At 37.0% G+C, this 21,692-nt stretch overlaps 1 protein-coding gene across 2 annotated transcripts; it reads right to left on the reverse strand.

Moving 5' to 3' along the window:
- Window positions 1-34: 34 nt before the first annotated feature.
- On the reverse strand, window positions 35-16,852 carry adgrf3b (adhesion G protein-coupled receptor F3b). Of its 2 annotated transcripts, XM_084091992.1 has the most exons (18): window positions 16,757-16,839; window positions 16,167-16,227; window positions 15,822-15,834; window positions 15,540-15,680; window positions 15,218-15,373; window positions 15,066-15,115; window positions 7,581-7,639; window positions 7,268-7,404; window positions 6,967-7,185; window positions 6,651-6,884; window positions 4,981-5,127; window positions 4,658-4,857; window positions 4,371-4,553; window positions 1,390-2,703; window positions 1,248-1,289; window positions 1,133-1,165; window positions 842-914; window positions 35-689 (listed from the first exon to the last, which is right to left on the reverse strand). In XM_084091992.1, exons 1-17 carry the CDS (start codon window positions 16,768-16,770, stop codon window positions 870-872), a joined length of 3,048 nt encoding a protein of 1,015 aa, XP_083948118.1. In that variant the 5' UTR covers window positions 16,771-16,839; the 3' UTR covers window positions 35-689; window positions 842-869. The 2 variants fall into 2 exon arrangements, with proteins under 2 accessions (XP_083948118.1, XP_083948119.1); XM_084091993.1 differs by lacking the exon at window positions 15,822-15,834 and having other exon boundaries at window positions 16,757-16,852.
- Window positions 16,853-21,692: the final 4,840 nt, after the last annotated feature.

Genomic DNA, 21,692 nt, shown 5'->3' on the forward strand with positions numbered 1-21,692 from the left:
TTCATCATATTTGACATCTGAATAACCACTCTGTGATAAGCAAAGTATTTTATTGATGAACCATCTTACAATAGTATGCCCAAGATCTTTTATTCATAATAAAACTTGTGTTATTAACAATCTTATCTCTCTTTTTTTCCATATCCCTTTACATGAAAAAAGAAAATCGGTCTAACAAGAGAAAAACCAAAAAGCTCAAGAAGAGTGCATAGATGTGTTCAATTATCATCGGTTCATCAGATAATTTGTCAGAATTACTAAATAGCAGAAAATTATGTCATAGTTCCATATGTTTGTCAAAATAGAAGCAGAGCTAAAACTAATTAGATTACAACCAAGGTAAGTGACCACATTTTACATTGCATTTAAAGAGATAGGACGATTGTTTATAAAGACAACAACAATCTGGGTATCGCTACATATATACAGCGGCACTTTAAGAACAATAGTTCTTTTAAAAACATAAACACAAACATCTATTATATGTTTTTGATTCTCTTGGTTTGTTCCTAAGTTTATGCATTAAGTAAAAAGAGACGACCACAGCCTATACTTTGTTTCAAAGATGTTAAGTCTTTACAAAAAGAACTTTTAGGTCTTCATCAAACAGTTGTGCTTCCGCTCCTCTTTTTGTTTCTGCTGTGGGTTCAGAGGTGGATCAATGTCCTATAATGTTTTACATGCTCCTTCTGCAATACAAATCAGAAACAGAAATTTTATTAAAGACAATTTTGTCTTCAAGTCATTTAGCTGCCTTTGAATTGATGAACGTATTGTTATTTTCCTATAAAACTGTTTTTTGTCAATCAAACAAGGGAATTAAGCTGCATCAAAAACTTACCTTGTGTGTATTTATTTGAATGGATAATTTATTTTGCGACAGATGTTGCTGTTCCTTGTTCTTTTCCAGATTTCTGGGGGTGGAGGGAGTTGTTATAATGTTATATTTCATAATGTTATTTAAATATTATTTAATAATTAAATAATATTTTAAATAGTATTATTTTATTTTAACATTACATTTTGCAATTATTATTTGTATTATCATTTTTCACTCAAATTTATTTTTTCTCCTAACTTTGCTGTGGCATGGCATTCGATTTTTTTTTAACATGGGTTCCCCAGAACTTACCCCCAGAACTATTTTTAATATTTCATCACGGACCTGTAGAAAAAAAAAGAAAAACAGGTAAGTGTCCTGTGGTCCTAACTGTACTAAACATCTTCAATGTCAATTAAATGCATACCCTTTTTTCTGCAAAACATCCTGTCAACAAGATGAAGAAGCCCTAGAAGGTATAAATGATACAGAGGCATAAGGTATAAATGATTCAATATATATGTCATACTATTTAAAGTGTTATAATTTCCATTTAGAGATGGGAATACCTGCAGGGAGTTGACTATGGTGAACAAGTAATGCACTACGTATGTAATAAACTGTGTAAAGTCGTCCATCAGAAACACAAAAAGCCCCAGAATCCAAGTCCCACCAAAAATAGGTGTGAGAAAGATAATCACTTTGATTATGCTTTTTGCTGCATCTTTGTCCCCCTTTTTGTTGGTCTCAGCTCCAGACGGCTTTAAAACCGTCGCAATGACCACCACCATGGAAGCCAAGTTCACCAGCACGATGGTCCCAACTGGAAAGAGAAATGCGTGGATGGATCCTTGCATGGCTGACTGATAGGTAAGCCAGCATGTTTTCGAGCTGTAATACGGGATGTCAGTTGCTTGATCGTAGTACACGTATGTTACCGCCACAGTCACTGTTGGACAAACATAGCCAATGGTGAATCCGAGGATCATGTACATCTTTTTCCCAATGTGGCTGAAGACGAAAATGAGCTGGTGGACCAACATGACACTCAGACACAGCATCCAAAAGAACATCGCCAGGAAGAAGTAATGCTTCATCACCACCAAAACAAGGCACAAGGTTTCATTTAGGATTGATGGGAAAGAGGAAGCTAAGAAGCTACAGTCGGCCAAAAGCAGACACAGTGCGATGTTGAGGAGAGAAGTGTGCCGGAAGTGAGAGAGGCTGGATTTAACTACGGCGCTCCAGACCAAACACTCGATGATGATATAGATGATGAGAGAGCATATGGAGACTCCCAGTCCGATGTACGTGAGCTGATCTAGAAAAGGCATGCTTACTGCATGCTTGGACATGAGCATGGAGAAGGAGGTGAGATGGTTGCATTCACAGTAGGCGGTGTTCCCGGGACCTTGAACATAATTGCAACCTTCGTCTGACCATCTCTCCTCCGAGACGTTCCAAAACACGCATTGCATCGTGGCACTGTTGCCCTCATTTGGAAAACCCAGTCTGATGTTCACCGAAGGATGAGTGTTGTTCTCAACTGTGCTGGATACGACTATGCTAGGAAACAATGAGTTCTCATAACCCAATTTTGGCAAGCGGTTGGCCAAGCTCTGTAATCCTACTGTTTTCACCATATCTGCTGTTGCGTTCAACTCAACTTCCACGTTGAAAACGGTTTTGTTGCAAGTGGTGCCGCCTCGGCAGATCTGAAGCTGGATGTTTGAGGAGTTGTAGCCCTCACTGGCGTTTATTCTGATGCTTTTTACAAGGCCTTCTACGGATGACAGATATTGTGAGGCCAGTGAACTGCTCGCTTCCTCTTCTCCCCCATTCCAGGTTACGTTCAACATGCTGCTGGCTGATTCAAGGAAATCCTACAAAGAGAACAGATTTTCTACTGAAACAGCAAATTTCTCAAAGCAACACATTTTCACTCCCAGCCTGTCACACATTGACGCTTGGTCAGGACCCTTCAGCGTAACTTTTTAACGCACAGGGTAGCCCTTTAGCGCAACTTTTTGACATGCAGGGTAACGTTACTCCATTGCTTTCAATGAGTAATCTTTGGCATCATACACAGATGCGTTGGGCATGGAATGTTAGTGTCATGATGAATTGGGTTATAATTTTGCCATTATGGCATGTTGGAGTGTGATTCTCAATTTAATCAGCCAGCATAATTTATTTACATTTATTTAATTTTTTTATTTACACTATTTAGACAAGTTTGAACACGTAACCGAACCAAACCCCACACCTAAACCTACCCATTTGTATATTATATGATATAAAACACAGGCAGATACGACAATAGGCACAATTTATTCAAAAAGTACAAATATTCCAAGTGTTCCGAGGCCAAACGATTGATTTGTGTGAAGAAAAGACTCAAAAGTGATCACCGTCTCCATCCCCCGTAGGCTAGATCATGCCATAGATTTTACAAATGCAAAGAATTATGTGTCTTGATCTGACGCATAAGGCAAACAACTGAAAGCAATGTGGGTCGAAAAATTATGCTAAAGGGGTACCCTGTGCATTAAAGTTATGCAGAAGGGTTCTGACCAAGCATCAATATGTGACGAGGTGGGTTTGAGAACATGTTGTTCAAAGTATACAAACATTTTGATAATGTTACAGTCTGAGTTACATTTCAGACTTTAACATGATCAGAACCTGAAGATGTAGCTCTCAATATGGGTACCTCAAATTTTCTAAATGTTATATTATATTGAATATATGTAATGAAGAATTCAAGTAATTTTTTTTTTTAAATATCTAATTTTGTATATTTATTTTTTATATTCATTGATAATTAAGTAAGCAATAAAAAGACTCGAGAGGCTTGAGTAACTTATTGCTTTATAAAATGGTTACCACACAATGCAAATATTAAAGGCAAAAAATATGAATCAATGCAACTTTCAGGAAGTAAAATCACTAAAAGCCTTCCTTCCGCTGGAAAAAATAGTCCCAGACCGTGAACAGCAACAGCAGTTACATTATTTCGCCATTAGATGGTGGCAAAGACTGTCTTTATGAGTGAGTCAGTCAGTAGAGAAGACTTTTATATTGAAAGGACTGCAAGACGCAACTGACAAATGACTAACCTAACTGTTAAAAGGACAATATATTACTGCGGACATTCACATGGATGTTTTATTATTAATATAGCACTGACTTGAAGGAAAATGCTATATCTACTGTAAAACAGGTACACTCACTTACTCGATCTCTCACAATACTCTAACTAGCCTACTCTATAAGCTTCAATGAACAAATTACAATATCAATGAGAACATATGTTTACGTTGCTAAGAGTGGTTGCTAGGGGTGTTTGTGTAGTGATACATAGAACCATTGGGTGAAGCGGACATAGCCTTGTTTTATCATGAATAAAACACAGCTATTGACCAATCAGAATCAATAGTTAGCTAACTAATAGTTAGTTCTAATAATTTGTATTATTTGAATTAATTATATAATATAATTATTTAATATGTGAGCTGTCAAAAGGGAGTGAAATAGTTGAAATGCTTACTCCAAGAAGTTCCTCGCCTAGTGGCATGTTTAATGATGCCTGTTTCATAGTTTGGAAAACAGTAACTGCAGTTTTGACATCACCAAAACTGTTCTCGGTATCATCTTCGGATGTGTTGTTTTTCAAACTCTGAAAGATTAACCTAGCGCCATCTTGTGTTGCTCCAAGTCCCTTTTCAAAATCCTGCAGTGACATAAAAATTAGACATTTTCACATTAAAGACATACTTCACATGCCATAGTTGTGTCAGGTCACTCAGAATCAGTCAGGTCTATAGATTTGCATACCTTTGCTTGCAAAGCTAGATTATTCAGGACTGCTTTAACACACAGAGAGACTTCTTCACCCCATGTTTTCCCATTGCATTTGCGTTTCATTGTGCCCTGTCTCCCTGATGAAATACAATCTATAACAGCTGTTTCATTATTCTTTGTTTTTGGCCAGTTTCTATCTTCAATGACTTCTGCTGCACAAAACAGGTCACTGGCTACAAAAACAAACAAACAGACAAAAATAAATAAATACAAACATAGTTTTTTTTTTTTTTTTACATTACCAGAGTTTGTAGAATGGCATACATTTGCAGTAGAATATGACTTTCAGTACTTACGGTAAATGATTGGTACTTTTATTGAGCGATTTAGCAGTTGATGCAAAGAGTTCTCAAAAATGCAACAGGCCTCAAGTGAACTTGGTTTGCCTTCTGCCAGACAAGTAACAGGGAATTCTGCTGTATACTTGATTATACCATTGCTCTCTGTAAAACATGGGTAACAGTTTCACATGTGTTCGCAGGTTATGGATAATTGAAATTAACAGTGAACAAATGTATGTGGACACGCCCAAGTTTATGGCACGCCCAACTCAGGAACTTGGGTATCAAAATGATCCCTGATCTTCCCAGTGGTAAATATGACTTGAGAGGGCGTTGTCCAATTTTTATCTAGGAAACTCGTATTTATGATAACTCTGATAGCACGTGAAGGAAGCATAAAACCATATCTAGTGGCGAATCATCCGGATTTGGAAATGTTTTGAAACCAACGTTCGAACATCACAAACATCGAAATCACGTGACTTGGCGAGTTCGACACAAGCTCCGAACTAAAGAAAATATTTTTAAATGTTTTGAAGCTTCAAGCAGTAGTGTTTTGAAAGCGTCCATCACTAATAATATTGACACAATATTCGTGTTGTTACTTTGATGATTATTTTGTCCATTGTAGGCCTAGTGGACGATTTTATTCATAGTGGAAATTTTAAGATAGCATAGGTAGAATTATGTAGGCCTATGTGGACACACTCCAAAATGTATGGATTTCATTAAATTTGATGATTGTAAATGTAGTTTATCACATTTGATTGTTCAAGTTTGACAACCATAAAGTGTCCAAATCACTGATCTATATAGTCATTAAATAGATCAGTGGTCCACATACTTTTTTTTTGTAAAGTAGCCTATATTTTTTATATTATATCATTTAAAACCAATGTCTTTTTGATATGTTTTTCTAGAAAAAATATGCTTGTGTTGTAATGTTGTATAATAAATAAATGTAAATATCCCTTAGTTTAATATTTTGTCATCTAATGAAAAGATATTCATTTATTTAAAAGCATTTCACGAGTTCACACTTACATATAATTGAATAGACTAAAAAGGTTATGCGTATTTGGCGTGTTGTCCGAGGGGAGGGCTCCGAGCTCGATATTTGTCCTGAACCCAGAGTACTCCCCATCCCAGGTGAATTTAGAAGTGAGGAGATGGGCTGGTTGCTGGAAAACTTGTAGAACAAAGGTACGTCTGCTGTATATATATGTGTGTATATATATATATATATATATATATATATATATATATATATATATATACACACAGATATGTATAAGTATGAGTGGACTGGATGAGCTCCTCCTATGTTAATTAGGTTAATTATCTGAAAGTGCTCCTCCCGAACTTTGTTAATAAAACATCATTACACATACGTCTAAATACATTTTGGGGCCACTGCAAGCCAGATTTTGATCGCTTACAATTCACAAATGATGAGCCAAGACACATTTCAACAAAGCTTGCCCTAGAACATTTGTGCTACTTGGTAAATTGCTTGATTTTAAAACCTGTCAAATATATTTTATAGAATAAGCATAAACTTTATGTGATTTGAAGCTTCAGTTGATTATTTGCTCTATGAAAGATAAAAGTCAGCTTCATGTGCCATCAAACAGAAGATTTATATATAATATATTACAAATTGATAATTTAAATTACAGCTTTACCTTCTTTCTTTGGTGCATTATTTTCTATACTTCCGAGTTTTAGCCGGGACGTGTAGGTTTCAGTACTGTTGTTGATGGAACATGAGATGGCTACTGTGGCAGATGATGTTTCAGAGCAATCTATAGTTTGTGGATTGCTTATTATATTAATGTTTTCTGGAAGCAGTGCAATTTGAATAGGTGCCATGGCCATGTGAGCTATGTTCCCGCTGACAAAAAGGCAGCTGTATGTTCCTGGAATATCAAAAAATGACAAAAGTCACAATAATGTAAATTGTTGTCCCTGTTTCACTCATGATTGCATTGAACAACACACCTGACCAGAATCCACTTGTCTTCAGAAGTGTGATTGTTGATGTTTCTGTACAAGTATCTGACAGCATTATTTCACTCCCTGGTCCCAGAATCAATGGCACTTCTTCACCTCTTGACATCTGCCACACACACTTGCTCATAGCCTCTATACTGGTACAATTCAGCTGTTGTCTTGAATTATAACACACTTTTCCTGTAGGTGCCTCTATGAATACCATTCCTGTAAATTATAGTGAAAAGATTGGTAGGAATGCATAGATAGAACAAGTGATGAAAATATTGGTGTGGTTGCAGTGTTTTACCTAGAGATTTAACATTGAGACTGTAAATGGTTGCATTCGTCAATAATGTAGCAATTATGCTTTGAACTTTGGAGGTGTCAAACTGAGAGCTGAGAGACACTGTGAAATTGTGAGCGTATGTAAATGACCCTGTGAAACTGTGACAAAAGAGCGGAAACATTAGTTTCTTGGTTACAAAAAGAAGTAAGCTAGTTGTTATCAAATGAAGAAATGAAAATAACAGTATTTCAAGTGGTTATTATTACTTGATTTACTTTCAAATAATAAAATAAAAATGTAAAATGAAATAAAAATTATGAGAAAAATATCTCACAGGGTGCCTTGCATGGTCAACGAGTTGAAGGCATTTAGCACATTAAACGCTTTCTGCAGCTGAAAAGCAAATGGGTTAGAATGATGAGTAAGAGATTTGTCATAATTGAATAAATAGCTACTCTGCATTCAGGTTTCAAAATCTTTTCAGTAAAGACAAGAGATATATTGCTTTAGTACATGGCTCTCTGGAATATTTGATTCTGTCAAGTTCATGGCGCCATCCAGCGGTAGATAGGCCTACTTCTAAATACTCATCTGTGCCAACGCTCTATATCAGTCAGCTCATCACTGAAACCCGCACTACTCCTGCTCTGTTTCGTTCAAATTCTGTCTGGTGCTTCCCTGTGTCTCGGTAATCGACTGTATTGTAAATGCCATCAGAAAACGACAGTTAATAGGTTAATATTTGGTGACTGGAGAAACTAAGCGTTCCAATCTCTGAATTAAAAGCGCTTAAATATCTTCCATTTTTAATTGAAAATAGTGTTGTGTAAACAGCTAGCCTAGAAATCTAGGCGCACTCTAGCGGCAGCAAATGTAATTTGCAGCCAAGGTCGTCTAGCAACTCTCTGTTGGTTTGCGAGCTGGAAAAACCAAACTCTAGTCATGCCAATCACATCGAGTTGGTCGGCGGGCTTAACATAATGACGGCAGAGTTGCGACGGTTCCGCGTGAATTCCCTGCTACTTGAAAACAAAGAAGATGGGTCTTCCGAATCGGCTTTGGCTGCGACTCTGGAAGACTTGGAGTTAAAGGACAAGTTCGGTATTTTACACTTAAAGCCCTGTTTTCATATCGTTTCTGATGAAATAGAACGGTTAAGATTGAAATTTGGACACATGCTGCTGGCCCGAGAATTTTCGGTTTCTGTGGTAGCACCGCCCCCCCCCCCCCACCTCCACAATGGTTGCATAGGTGCACTGGAACAATCCTTCCTAAAACGCATTAAACTTTCGTTTACAAAGACGTGAAACTCACCGAGTGGTCAGGGGTGTTCACTGATATGCTCACACAAAAATCGCTGCAAAAGATGCTTTCCAACAGGTTATATCGTAGTTTTTGTCCAACTCCATTGACTTGTATTGGCTGTGCTGTGAGGTACGGTATTACTCCGCCGCCGGAAACGGAAATGGGGTTGTTTGTGGGCTGGAGTGTCTATTATTCAAGCTCTCAACAGAAGAATGTACGGGTGTGAGGCGTTTGGAAAAACAGGTCCACAGTTTTACAACGAATGGTAAAACACCTGTTGGAAAGCATCTTTTGCAGCGATTTTTGTGTGAGCATATCAGTGAACACCCCTGACCACTCGGTGAGTTTCACGTCTTTGTAAACGAAAGTTTAATGCGTTTTAGGAAGGATTGTTCCAGTGCACCTATGCAACCATTGTGGAGGTGGGGGGGTGCTACTGTTACCACAGAAACCGAAAATTCTCGGGCCAGCAGCATATGTCCAAATTTCAATCTTAACTGTTCTATTTCATCAGAAACGATCTGAAAACAGGGCTTTAAGTGTAAAATACCGAACTTGTCCTTTAAGTTTTTCTTTGAGAAAAGAACAAAGAACGGCACTGAAGTCATTCTTAAAAAAGGAAGATGTGTTCGGAGTTTTGCCGAGTTAAATCTATCAACTAGCTCTGCTGGTGGGAAAACGCTCTGGTTGGTTGTTGCGCTATCCTATAGCGTGCAGATGGAATTTGATAGACAACCGTTTATCTCGCCCCTCGGATTGAGCCCTGCCAATGGTGTATTCCCAGACCCAACATCTTAGGCTGCGTTCCAGTCCAAAATTGTCATGCCCTTCTTCACTCGCTAACTTCCCTCCGTCTTGTTCACTCGGAAGTACGTTATTGCTTATGATGCACGAGTGCCCACTACTGGCAGAAACTGCAATGGGCTGAATTGGAACGTTCTAAGCCCTTGAACACTTGGAATCAGCTACAGAGTTGATTCATTATTTCCCTTCAAGAATTTGTTTAATGCAGCATACAAATGTATATAGGTGTGTGTGGGTTGTTTTACATTTAAAAAAAAAATTATATATAATTAATATATAATAGAGTTGTTTGTTGTGGTGGTGATTAGATGAGATTTGTGGTGACGTCACAATCGTACTGCATTGTGGGACATATAGGTGCCTGAAGTGTACATATGAAGTAGACTCGCTCCCTTGGTCAAAATTGAGGGAACGAGGGTCTGTCCATATAAACTTCCCTCGTCCACTTCACAAAGTGGAACGCACTTCAAAATGGCGGCGGGGATTCCCCCGAGTGGAAGTGCTTAGGGAAGTTCGCAAGTACGTGTCTAAAAGTGGACTGGAACGCAGCATTAGTCTTGTTCGACTTCATGCAGCTCTGCGCAGATCGATCGGCGGCTGACTTGAAGCAGTGCATGCCGGTTAGAAATCTTGTCCGACTTGATACAACGCCGACGACTGTGACGTGTGCCATCAAAGTACCGCAAGAGCGATTCGAGAGTAGCCGGAGAACTCAGCCAGCGCAGCTTCTCAAGACCGGCTGCACTGGGCTGCACGAGGGCTGATGACGACACAGCTGTTCCACGATTGGCTGGATTCACCGCATGACAACGATCACGTGTGTTTCGTGTTTATTCGAACACCTTTAGTTCCTCTAAAGCTCACAAATCAGTTTTTTTTTTTTTATAACAGTAAACACTCTTTTCATGTAGTTGCAGTGTTATATTGTGTCATGTTTATCAAATTAAAACTGATTAAAAAACGTAGACTCCACTTCATTGATAGTAGCTTATGTTGAACTTTATTCTTGTTCAAATAGACGCTGTATGAAGCAGTACATAAAGTATTGAATGAAAATATCTCTGAAACATCTGTGTATTATTTGGCAAATATTGCATTTATTTCACTTCAGCTGTGGTAAAGTATGCAAACACCACGTGAGCGGTCACTACGGGAACCAGAAAGTGTCCAGGTGTGTTCGACATTGGCTGCGGCTGGATGTAACGATCGGCGAGAGTAGCCGCGTGCAGGCGGGGAGGAGCTGCAAACGGAGACGTGAAGTCGGACACTTTCTGGTTCCCGTAGTGACCGCTCACGTGGTGTTTGCATACTTTACCACAGCTGAAGTGAAATAAATGCAATATTTGCCAAATAATACACAGATGTTTCAGAGACATTTTCATTATGTACTGCTTCATACAGCGTCTGTTTGAACAAGAATAAAGTTCAACATAAGCTACTATCAATTAAGTGGAGTCTACGTTTTTTAATCAGTTTTAATTTGATAAACATGACACAATATACCATCACAACTACATGAAAGAGTGTTTACTGTTATACAAAACTGATTTGTGAGCTTTAGAGGAACTAAAGGTCTTCGAATAAACACGAAACACACGTGATCGTTGTCATGCGGTGAATCCGGCCAATCGTGGAACAGCTGTGTCGTCATCAGAGCTCGTGCAGCCCAGTTCTCCGGCTACTCTCGATTCGCTCTCGCGGTACTTTGATGGCACACGTCACAGTCACGTGGTGTCGGCGCTGTATCAAGTCGGACAAAATTTCTAACCAGCATGCACTGCTTCAAGTCAGCCGCCGATCGGTCTGCGCAGAGCTGCATGAAGTCGAACAAGCCTTCCGACTTCAGGTCTCCGTTTTCAGCTCCTCCCCGCCTGCACGCGGCTACTCTCGCTGATCAGTTACATCCAGCCCCAGCCGATGTCGAACACACCTCTTGATGTGGGTCTGGTGGCTTGTAAGGCTACTAAACAGCCCCTAGTGTACTAATTGCCTCGCAAAATGAATCACTCGAAACAACACATGCTGGCACATGCACCTGATGTTCAAAACTGTGTAAATGCAACGAAAACTCAGACCAAACATGTATAATGGCATCTTTCACAAACCAACTACAAATGTTTTCATGAATAAGTGTCTATGAAATGTAACCTACAAATAAAAATGCTGCATTTATGCCATGTAAAAAAAGCAGCTTTCGATTCGCTCTCGCGATACTTTGATGTCATGCACCGATTTGATCGGCGGGAGCTGCCGCGTACAGGCGGGGAGGAGCTGAAAAAAGTCGGACACTTTCTGCTTCTCGTAGTGACGATGTTTGCACAGCTGACATGAAAAAAATGCAATATTTGCCAAATACACTGATGTTTCAGAGACATTTTCATTCAGTACTTTGTACTGTTTAATACAGCGTCTGTACAAGAATAAAGTTCATCATACTATCAATGAAGTGAGGTCTATGTTGTTTTTTTCTCCGTTTTATTTTGATAAACATGACACAATATAAAATCGCGACTAGCCTACATGAAAAGAGCTTAGCCTACTGTTATAAAAAACAGATTTGTGAGCATTAGTGGAACTGAGGCCCTGTTTACACCTGGTATTAAGATGCGTTTTGGTCGATCGGATCACAAGTAGACAAAGGAGACATTCCCGTTTACACCTGGTGTTTTAATCAGTCTCATTTGTCCACTTTCAAACACTTCTGTCCTGATTTCTTCGAGGGGATGGACTATGGGCGGGTAAATGTATGGATTTCTAACAATTTTTTTGATCTAATGGACAAAATAAGCGTGCGCAATTTGCATATGAACTTGCCCAGAGACGACTAAAAAACATACTGAGAGCAGTAGCTTTGGTTAACAAGCCTACCATCTGCAGTGGTCAGGTGTTACAATGGCTACATGGTACAAGTCGTAGCTCTCAGAAAATGATGAGGTTACACTTTGTAGTTGCAAGTTATACAAGCACATGAAGGCTTTTTACAGTTCAGAATTGTTACGGTAATTTCGACATGGCGTAAACTCACCTAAATACCATTAAAAATAAAGTTTCTGGAAAATTTGTATTTTTTTTTGTGCAATGCTTGTTTTGTGTGTAATTGGACAGGCTTGGCAAAATAGTTAAATTAGAAGCAATTAAATATGATTCTCCTTTTTGTACATGCATAAGTTAAATCGTTAAAATTCATAAAGTTAATTAAAATTGAACCTACAAGAACAGTTAAAACTATTAGTGTTTGTTTCTTTGGGCCGCTATACATTGCAATGGTCAAAGCCGGTTCGTTCAAAATCTAGTTGACTTAACCGTATTTATACGCATGTATGAATAGACTACAATAGACTTCAGCAGATGATTTTCATAGGATTTAATTGATCATTAATGTTAGATAATTCTGCATTTGCTAAAAATATTGGTTACCATAGTTTAAAAACCCTGTAAAATTTGGGTTAATAGAAATAAAACCCAAACTAACACATTCTCATCCGTGAAAGGTTATCCCATTTCTTAAGGAATCTAAATCTCTGCGTTTTTTACAAGCAGAGTCTGCGTAATGTTGTGGCATCTTTGAAAACGCATTGATTTTTTACTGCGAATAATGACAGGATCTGAAATGTTGACCATTCCAAGATGGCGGACGTGTCAACGTATCTGGAACGGTCGAATGTGGAAGGCTATGATTAATGCTGCTTTCATGTCCTATCGAAAATTGTCCCCTCTACCATGTTTAAAGTTTATGGCACGCCCAACTAAGGAACTTGGGTATCAAAATGATCCCACGTGGTACATAGGATTTGAGAGGTTGTTCATGTCCAATTTTTATCTAGGAAACTCATATTTACGATAACTCTGATAGCACGTGAAGGCAGAATAAAACCATATCTAGTGGCGAATCAACCGAATTTGGAAATGTTTTGAAACCAATGTTCGAACAGTATGATATAGTGAAGCCTCATTTGCTGAAATCACGTGACTTGGCGAGTTCGATACAAGCTCCGAACCAAATAAAAGATTTGTAAATGTTTCGAAGCTTCAATTAGTGTTTGAAAGCACCCATCACTAATAATATTGACACAATATTCATGTTGTTGTACTCGTTACGTTTTATTTTATTCATAGCGGTAGAATTATAGCCTAAAACAATTTCATTAATTTAATCTCAAACCAACATTGTGATCACTTATATTTATTTGAAGAGTAGCCGTGTAATAAGCAGGATAACGTACAGTCAGTGGATCGGACATTACCGCAAAATAAATCCAAATACATTGGCGTCCTGATCGCCCTGTTGGGCTCTATAAGGACTGTCTGACTGTTCGTTATCCCTTACATATTTAATATAATACTATTAATTTCTGCAGATGCTTAGGGGAGAGTGGGGTGAGTTGTGCCAGTTTTTACTCAAAGTGACTTTAAAGTGAGGCCATGGCAGTAATGCCTTCAACTTAAGGATGTACATATATTTCAGGATGTGGTGCATCCCTGAGAACAATAACTTTGGATCTGAAATAAATTGTTTCAGAAATATAGCTTGGGAAAAAAGTGGTCTCATGGCACAACTTGCCCCTGGTGCGGAGTTGTGCCTTTGGGGGAATACATTGGGGGTAAATTGTGCCAGTGATTTCTGAAGTAAAACAGAACATTTTAATGTTATGAACCGTAATGCTATATGAAAGCAAGATAAATTCAATACAAAATTACTCATTTAAGGTTTATTTAGATATTGTCACCCTGGAATACCATAGCATGCGTTTTTCCTACTATGGTCAATTGCATAGGGATTTTGTATTGAACATAACTCTGGATCACAGTGTCATAGAGACAAGGGGGCGGGCTCATTTTACTCAGACGACCAATCATTCTCTCAGGATCATTGTGAAGCTATCAAGCTACGCCCTAGCAACCATTAAGAGCACCATAGCAACACAATATATGATATTTGTGAATCATTTCAGGCAAAAAGGCTTTGGCAATAGATGCCTGTTGACATAGCGCTGTCTGTCAGTTATGTAACATATAAGAATAAAGTGACTAGGCTAATTTCTAAACATCCTATTGTGACATAGGCCACTTAAAAACGGAATAAAACTTCTCTTTATAACATAGTGCAAACTCAAAACTGAAATCAGTGTTAGCTAAATTAAACAAATAACAGGCAGGCCTGAGTCAAACAATGATGAGGCATGCCCATCTCCTCACTTCTCAAGATTATCCCCTGTGAGTATGTAGGTCTAGGTGGTCTGGATCTGGCACAACTTAACCCAGGCCCTTTGGCACAAATCACCCCAGACCCACAAGTTTGAAAAACTAGCATGATCCAGCAGTTAAGAGCTAACATCATGCTAACTGTATAGACTCATTGTGTAGCCTACTAAAGCACTAAAACATGTGTGAATTGTTTTCAAACTTGTCTATAATTGTTCAGACACTACAATAAAAAACCTTAATAATATAAATTTTACTTTGAAAGGGAAAAAACAGTTTTTTTGCACTAAAATATGCTTAACTCTCATGCCGTGTGTCTCTCTTCTTTGGAGGACGAGTAAAAGTGATTGCTTTTCAAAATTATGTGGTCACATGACCAATTTCTTCTATGGTTTTCCAGAAACAAGGGTGGAACAACTTCCCCCCCTGGCACAAATCACCCCACTCTCCCCTACATATGCTTTTCAGAAAAAGTAATCAATTATTAAATGAGTAGATGCATACGTACCATGGGTTCAACATTTGAGGAGCTACCAGTGAGCATGCCAATGAGTGAAACTATAAGGATCACAGCAGTGAAACAATCATAAATGTTGTTCGGAGGTGCACTCGTGCACATTATGAATGGTCTAACTGACTTTAACTTAAATGACAACTTACCATTCACTTTGGGCAGACACAGAGGCGTGACGTATGATATATTTGCCTCACATTTATCCACGTTGCAGCATTTATTTACAGAGTCGCACACAAAATTGCTCCAAACATAGTTTGGTCCACACCAGCATGTTGTATTTTGGCCAATTATCTCACACTCTACAACACATGATCACATAATGACTTTACAGCGTATTTATTCCATTTTGAAATGTAATCTGGCAGGCTGGTTTAATGATACTGAACATTTAACATAGACTTTATTAAAACTGAATACAATCAACATCAGAAAAAAAAACAACAACAACCCTGTTACATCTCTTACCTGCTGCAATTTCAGCATTTGTGATAGTTATCCCTGTTGTATCTAGAGAGGTTCCTATAAGTCCAGGCAGATTGTTTGCAACATTTAAGGTTTTGTTGCCCTCAATCATGACTTCTGCCCAATGGGTCACATCTATGGACCCTGAAAACATAAAATGCAAAATTATAAATTTGCTACATATTTTATTTGTGTTTGATGTAAATTTATAGTTTGTGGATTTTAAAACAACTTTTTTTTATTATTAATGTGGAAAGGACTGTGTCTGGTGAAATTAAAACTTACCCACATGTGAAGTCTGTTGGGTAACAGAAGAAGAAGATAGTCAGTAATTTTGTTCTGCTTCTGCTTTTTTTTTTTTAGTAAACAAATGATCATGATGCGTGATGACAAGAACGGGATTCTTATGTGTTAGAAAATATTATATAGCATAGACAATATATTTAAATAAATTAGCAGTTTGTAGATGATGACTATGTTTACAAATTAATTTAATTCCATGATCATCAGTTAGTTTAGTGGAAATATGAATTTCAAGGGTGGTTATACAGTATGTGGCATTCAGGCGATTACTATTTGTTTTACTTAGGATAAAATCTGTTATCTTGTATATTTCCTTTATGAATTTACCTGGCTAAAAATGAACAGTGCAGCAAAAAGCAGCATTCCTGCACCAGACAGTGTCTTGATCCTATTAGGGAGATTGCATTGAATTCTTTAAAAGACAGTCAAAATGTATGCCTACCTCTAAAAGAAACTTAAAAGTGAAAACTTTCCCTGCACTTTAGTGAAATTGTTCGCACAGATATCTTTTATTCAAATTCTAACTATATAGTATAGCACTATAAACTGTCCACGTCATCTCTCACTTAATAAACATCATCAAAACAACAAAACTGCAAAAAACTTCAACAAAGTTAATTGCTGCCTTTCAGAAAAACAGCTAAATACATTCACAAGTGACATTTCCTTTCAATAATTGTCACAGAAGCTGAACAATGAAGATAAAAAAAAAACACACAAGGATTAAAATTATTTGGTGAACTTATTATTCTATGAACATCGAAATTATAGTTTATATAGTAAGATGTATGTATATATATTGTGAGATAGATTATTTTTTTTACACCATACCTTTAATAATTGTATTTAGCTGCTGTACCTTTATAATATACAAAATAATATATGGACATACAAACCAAAAATAAATAAATACTGACCTTACAGTCTGCATTTTAAAAGAGAGGATCAGCAAGTTTTAAGCAATGCTATCTGTCTTAATAACATGTTCCCTGTGAAGAACCAGTTTCTTGAGTGAAATGGGGTGCTGAATGAGAATTAGGGAAAGTTGACAAATGCAGTGGGTGTGGTGAATTAGGGAAAGTTGACAAATGCAGTGGGTGTGGTGAAAACTAATTTACAAAGTTCCCTCTCACATTTGCATTTTACATTCTCCAAGTCCATAGGCCACCTGGATAAGTTAGCACACCATAGTCATAGGTTTAGACTTTCCATTGAGATTTGGCTAACAAATGTAGCTCAGAACTGCATGCCTGCCTTGTCCTGTTTGGTTAGATTGTCATTTTTGGCTATTTTAGATAAACCATTTTCATGTTTGAACCTGCAGTACTTTTAGAAATAAGATGTTTAGAAAGAAGTTCTGCTGTTTCTGAATGTTGAATACCAGGTGGGAGGTGTATAAAATTGTTCCATTTCAGGCTTTCAAATTGTGTGGAACATATAGACACAATTCAAATGAACTTTTTTGTTTATTGGAAATATACTAAAAAAGTGCCCACTTCGGCACACTGTAAGTAAAAGTAAAAGTAAAACCCTGAATTTTGATGAATTCCAATTTGAAAAATGATCTTTGCACTCAGTTTAAGGGGAAATTGTATATTATCATATGTTAACACTAATTTAAAAATATTGTGTATTTTCTTTTATTTGTTGTTTGACACCCCGGTGATATGGTTATGTTTTCCCGTTATTCTGACCACTATTGCATCCAGCTCATCTAACCCACACATGACTATGGTAATATGTGGTAACACACAGTGACCATGTTTATTCAGCCTGAGGTAAAATCATTTGGCTGTTGTGGAGAACATGAATCTGGACTGTTGTGTAATGTTATGAAAGGCGATTCAAAATTATTATAAGTGAATTAAAAGCACAATAATAAACGTACCACTATTAATGTGTATAATTTCAACATAACTACATACATTTAGTTAAAAATTTAATAAAAGTTGAGGTTTTAAAAGATTTATTGTTAGGGAACACACTTGCAAATTAGTGTCTTGTTTTCTTCATAAGTATTTGCTTGTTAAATAGCATCCATGGAAATGTATCTGTTTTGCATGCTCATTCAAAATGAGGAAACATGCTGGTTTAATTCCATTTGAAGAAACCAGGTAAAATCATTCATATTTCATCATCCTGTTCTATTTATAATGTTGAAAGGCAATGTAGCATTCTATTTTAAAGTCGCAACACTCTAAGGTGACAAAGCTAAATGAGAATATCTGCTTATGAACACTTCATTTATTCATTTTTAACACGAGTCTCTTTTCTGTTTTAACTCTCAGTTTTTACCATAGTAATAGCTTGTACCTTAAAGAATAACAACAATGCTTGTACAGAAGTCAATTTTAGTTCTCAGATTATGAGGGGGAGTGTTTTGAAAATAAGTCATTAGGTGCATCACAGCCACAGTATAAACGAACCGGCAGCACCACAATTTACATCCTTACCAGTGTATTAAGACCACATGCTGAAACCTACATTGATGTCAAACCAGAGGCTAATCCAGCAATGATCATCTTCTAAATGTGTAAACACTTACATGAAAGGCACATAGCAGACATATGCAATGTGTCTATTGAATATGAAAATGTGTGGCCATATTCAAATTAAAATTTGCTGTGGATTGGTGCTTATTACAACAGAGACTGTCAAGGAAGTAGACTTATTAACCAATAGTAACCAATATAAGCACTTAACAGAATTATAATTTCATGGAATTCCTCACTCTAGGAAAAGTCTGTATTGAATTTTCACAAGTGCTTTATCGGTATCTTTTACAGGTTTTTTCCCTTTTTTCTTACAGTGTTATATCTTCTGGACCTTCCTATGATCCACAGGTACAATAAAAATAATTATTACGCTGCTTGAGGCTGTTAAATTGACCTTCACATTTTGTTTCACAATAAAAATTGTGTACAGTTGACAAATTGTTGTCCATTGTAGTCCCAATATATTTGTCTGTACTTCCATGATTGTGTAACTAATGAGGTTGATCTTTAGCAGTGGGAAAGAGGTTGTACAGGCCCAAATGTTAAACTCAGATGACTGTGAAAATGAATAAGAAGACATAGTGACATACTAAGAGGATGCAAAATAAAATAAATTTGGAAAAATATCTATTTTTACCAAGAATTCTGCAGCTATGAATTTGAATAAAAGTCATTATTTCAAGAAAATGTAATTATTGGGGAAATAGTAACATTTTATTTTGCTCACTTGTTTTTTAAATACAAACTTCCAAGTTTTCAAGACTGAAATGTTAAATTTTGTATGTAAAAAATGTAAAAATATTGTGAACATGATGGAAATGAACTCGAGTGTTGGATCATTCACCGGAGGATCTCAGACAAATTCCATTGAGAATCCCACCAGAAAACACAGATACAACAGTTTTTATAGAATCGAAACAACAAATAAGATTATCATGACTAAACATGTCACCTTCAATATGATTGGTTCAATTGGTTCAAAAGCCCCAACCTTTTCCCTCTGTCACTGGCACAAGCAAACTCTGATTGTGTGATTACTTATCACAAGGTTTGAGAACTAGTCATCTGTCTAGTTTCACTTCCCCTAATTGTTATTAACACACACACACACACACACACACACACACACACACACACACACACACACACACACACACACACACACACACACACACACACACACACACAAAATCAAAGTCACAAGTTTTCCCCATAGAGTTTGGAAACATTTAAAAGCATATGAATGTTGTTCCTGCAAGAAAAACTAATGTTAGTTGATTAATTAAAGTTGATTAATTAGAAAATCCATCACACCATTAATTGATATCCTTCCTCCATTCTGCTCATATACAGTACCCTACCCTGCCTGCCTTTGAGGGGCACCTCAAGCCTATGAGGGGAAAAAGGCTGTAGCTTGTCCAATGTTGCCACCCCGCGTGCATATCCTTACTGCCAGGCTTAAGAAAAAAAAAAGAAAAAAAATTGGCATTTCATTATTGGTGAAGCAGTAAAATGCAAAGTTTTATTAATAAATGCAATAACATTAACTGGATAGCAAATCTCTAGAGTCTAGACCCATCCAATCACACCATTATTATAAATATCAAATCTGTACATTTCTTCAATGCAGTCTACCTATACATTTTATACTAGTTTACAAGCGCTTTTGGAAAAACTGTTTCATGGTTAATAAAGTAGACTATAGTTAATAGTTGATTATGCATTCATAAAAGTATTTTATAAAACGGATAGTTCCGGTCCTTGATTCTGATTGGTTGAGCCGTGTTCGAAGCCGTTGTAAATTACTCAACAAACATACACCTGTGACCGCATTACATTAGTATTACTGCGCAGCTGCCATTTTTGATTCTTTGTTGCTGCATGTGTTGCTTGGCAACCTCTTTGGAACTACATTGCTTGGCGGAGGAATAAATGTGTTATAACATTATTTTTTGTTGCTGGTATTTATTTTATGAATAAAATAAATATTAAAATAATTTTTTTTATGGAGTAACCGTTTTATGGAGTAACTCCGCTACGCGTTGTGCCTAACAACGCCTAATAACACCCCATAGTTGTTCTAAATTCACTGTAAATCACAGCTTCGCGGGGCTTATTGCTTTAATGAGCCACTGGAGATGTATGAAGATGTAGTTGAGAAAACGCTGGCTCTAGATAAGTTGTTCACATCAGCAAATAATTATTTGTATGTTACTTAAAATATATAATAACAGTTAGTTCCAATCCTTGATTCTGATTGGTCAATAGCTGTGGTCAATTTTATTAACGATAAAACACGGCTATGACCGCACTCTGTATCACTACACAACACCCCTAGCAACCACTCTTAGCAATGTAAACATATGTTTGTTCTCATTGATATTGTTCACTGAAGCTAGAGTAGAGTATTGTGAGAGATCGAGTAAGCGAGTGTACCTGCATTTACAGTAGATATAACATTTTATTTCAGGTCAGTCCTACATTCATATAAAAAAATATGTTTGAATGTCCGCTGCGATATCTTGTCCTTTTAACAGTTAAGCTAGTCATTTGTCAGTTGGCAGTTAAGGGGTTTTACCGTGCCCTACCCAGAGCCGTAGAGAGAGAGAGTTGCGACAACGGAAGTTCGAAATGCTTAGTTGTCACGTGATTCGCGTAGACCTCAGATAGTTCCAGGAAGTGCTTCAGCGCCAATTCAAATCGATGGAGTTAGAGAGCAGAACTTTGATTTTTGGTAGTTTGTAGTCAATAAATTAATTGATTTACAATATTTATATAATACACTGATATGTGAATGTAATATGTGTTTGTAGTTACAGTAATGTTATTTTTAAAAGATAAAAATCTGCTAGTATTTAATGTTTATAGTGGTCAACCAGCGTTGCCTGCCGTTTGTTAACATATTTCTGGCTAACGTTACCTTGGTTAAAGACCGTGTTGCAGTTGTTTTGAAGTATTTCAAGTATTTCATTTAGGTTCGCGTTTAAAGTATGTGTAGAGAGAATGGTGTCGTCTTAGCGAACCCTAATTTAATAACAAATGATCGTTCCGACGGAAGCGAATCAATGGACATTAACTTTAGCTGGAAAATAACTTTATTAAAGAACCGCTATAAAGCCAAAACAATCTCTGTTACCATAAATTATACGGCGTATCTCTGTAAAGCTGCTTTGAAACAATCTACATTGTTAAAAGCGCTATATAAATGAAGATGACTTGACTATTTTTTGTTCTTAAACTAGAATGTTATTTATCACGATGATTGTCTTAAATCCGTTGCAAACAAGTAAAATGTAGAATTTATAAAATGAAATTTCATTAATCTTAATGTTTACAATGCTTATGCACCCCATGCACT

This window comes from Abramis brama, assembly GCF_963993115.1.
Source record: "Abramis brama genome assembly, chromosome: 18".
NCBI classification, from domain to species: domain Eukaryota; kingdom Metazoa; phylum Chordata; class Actinopteri; order Cypriniformes; family Leuciscidae; genus Abramis; species Abramis brama.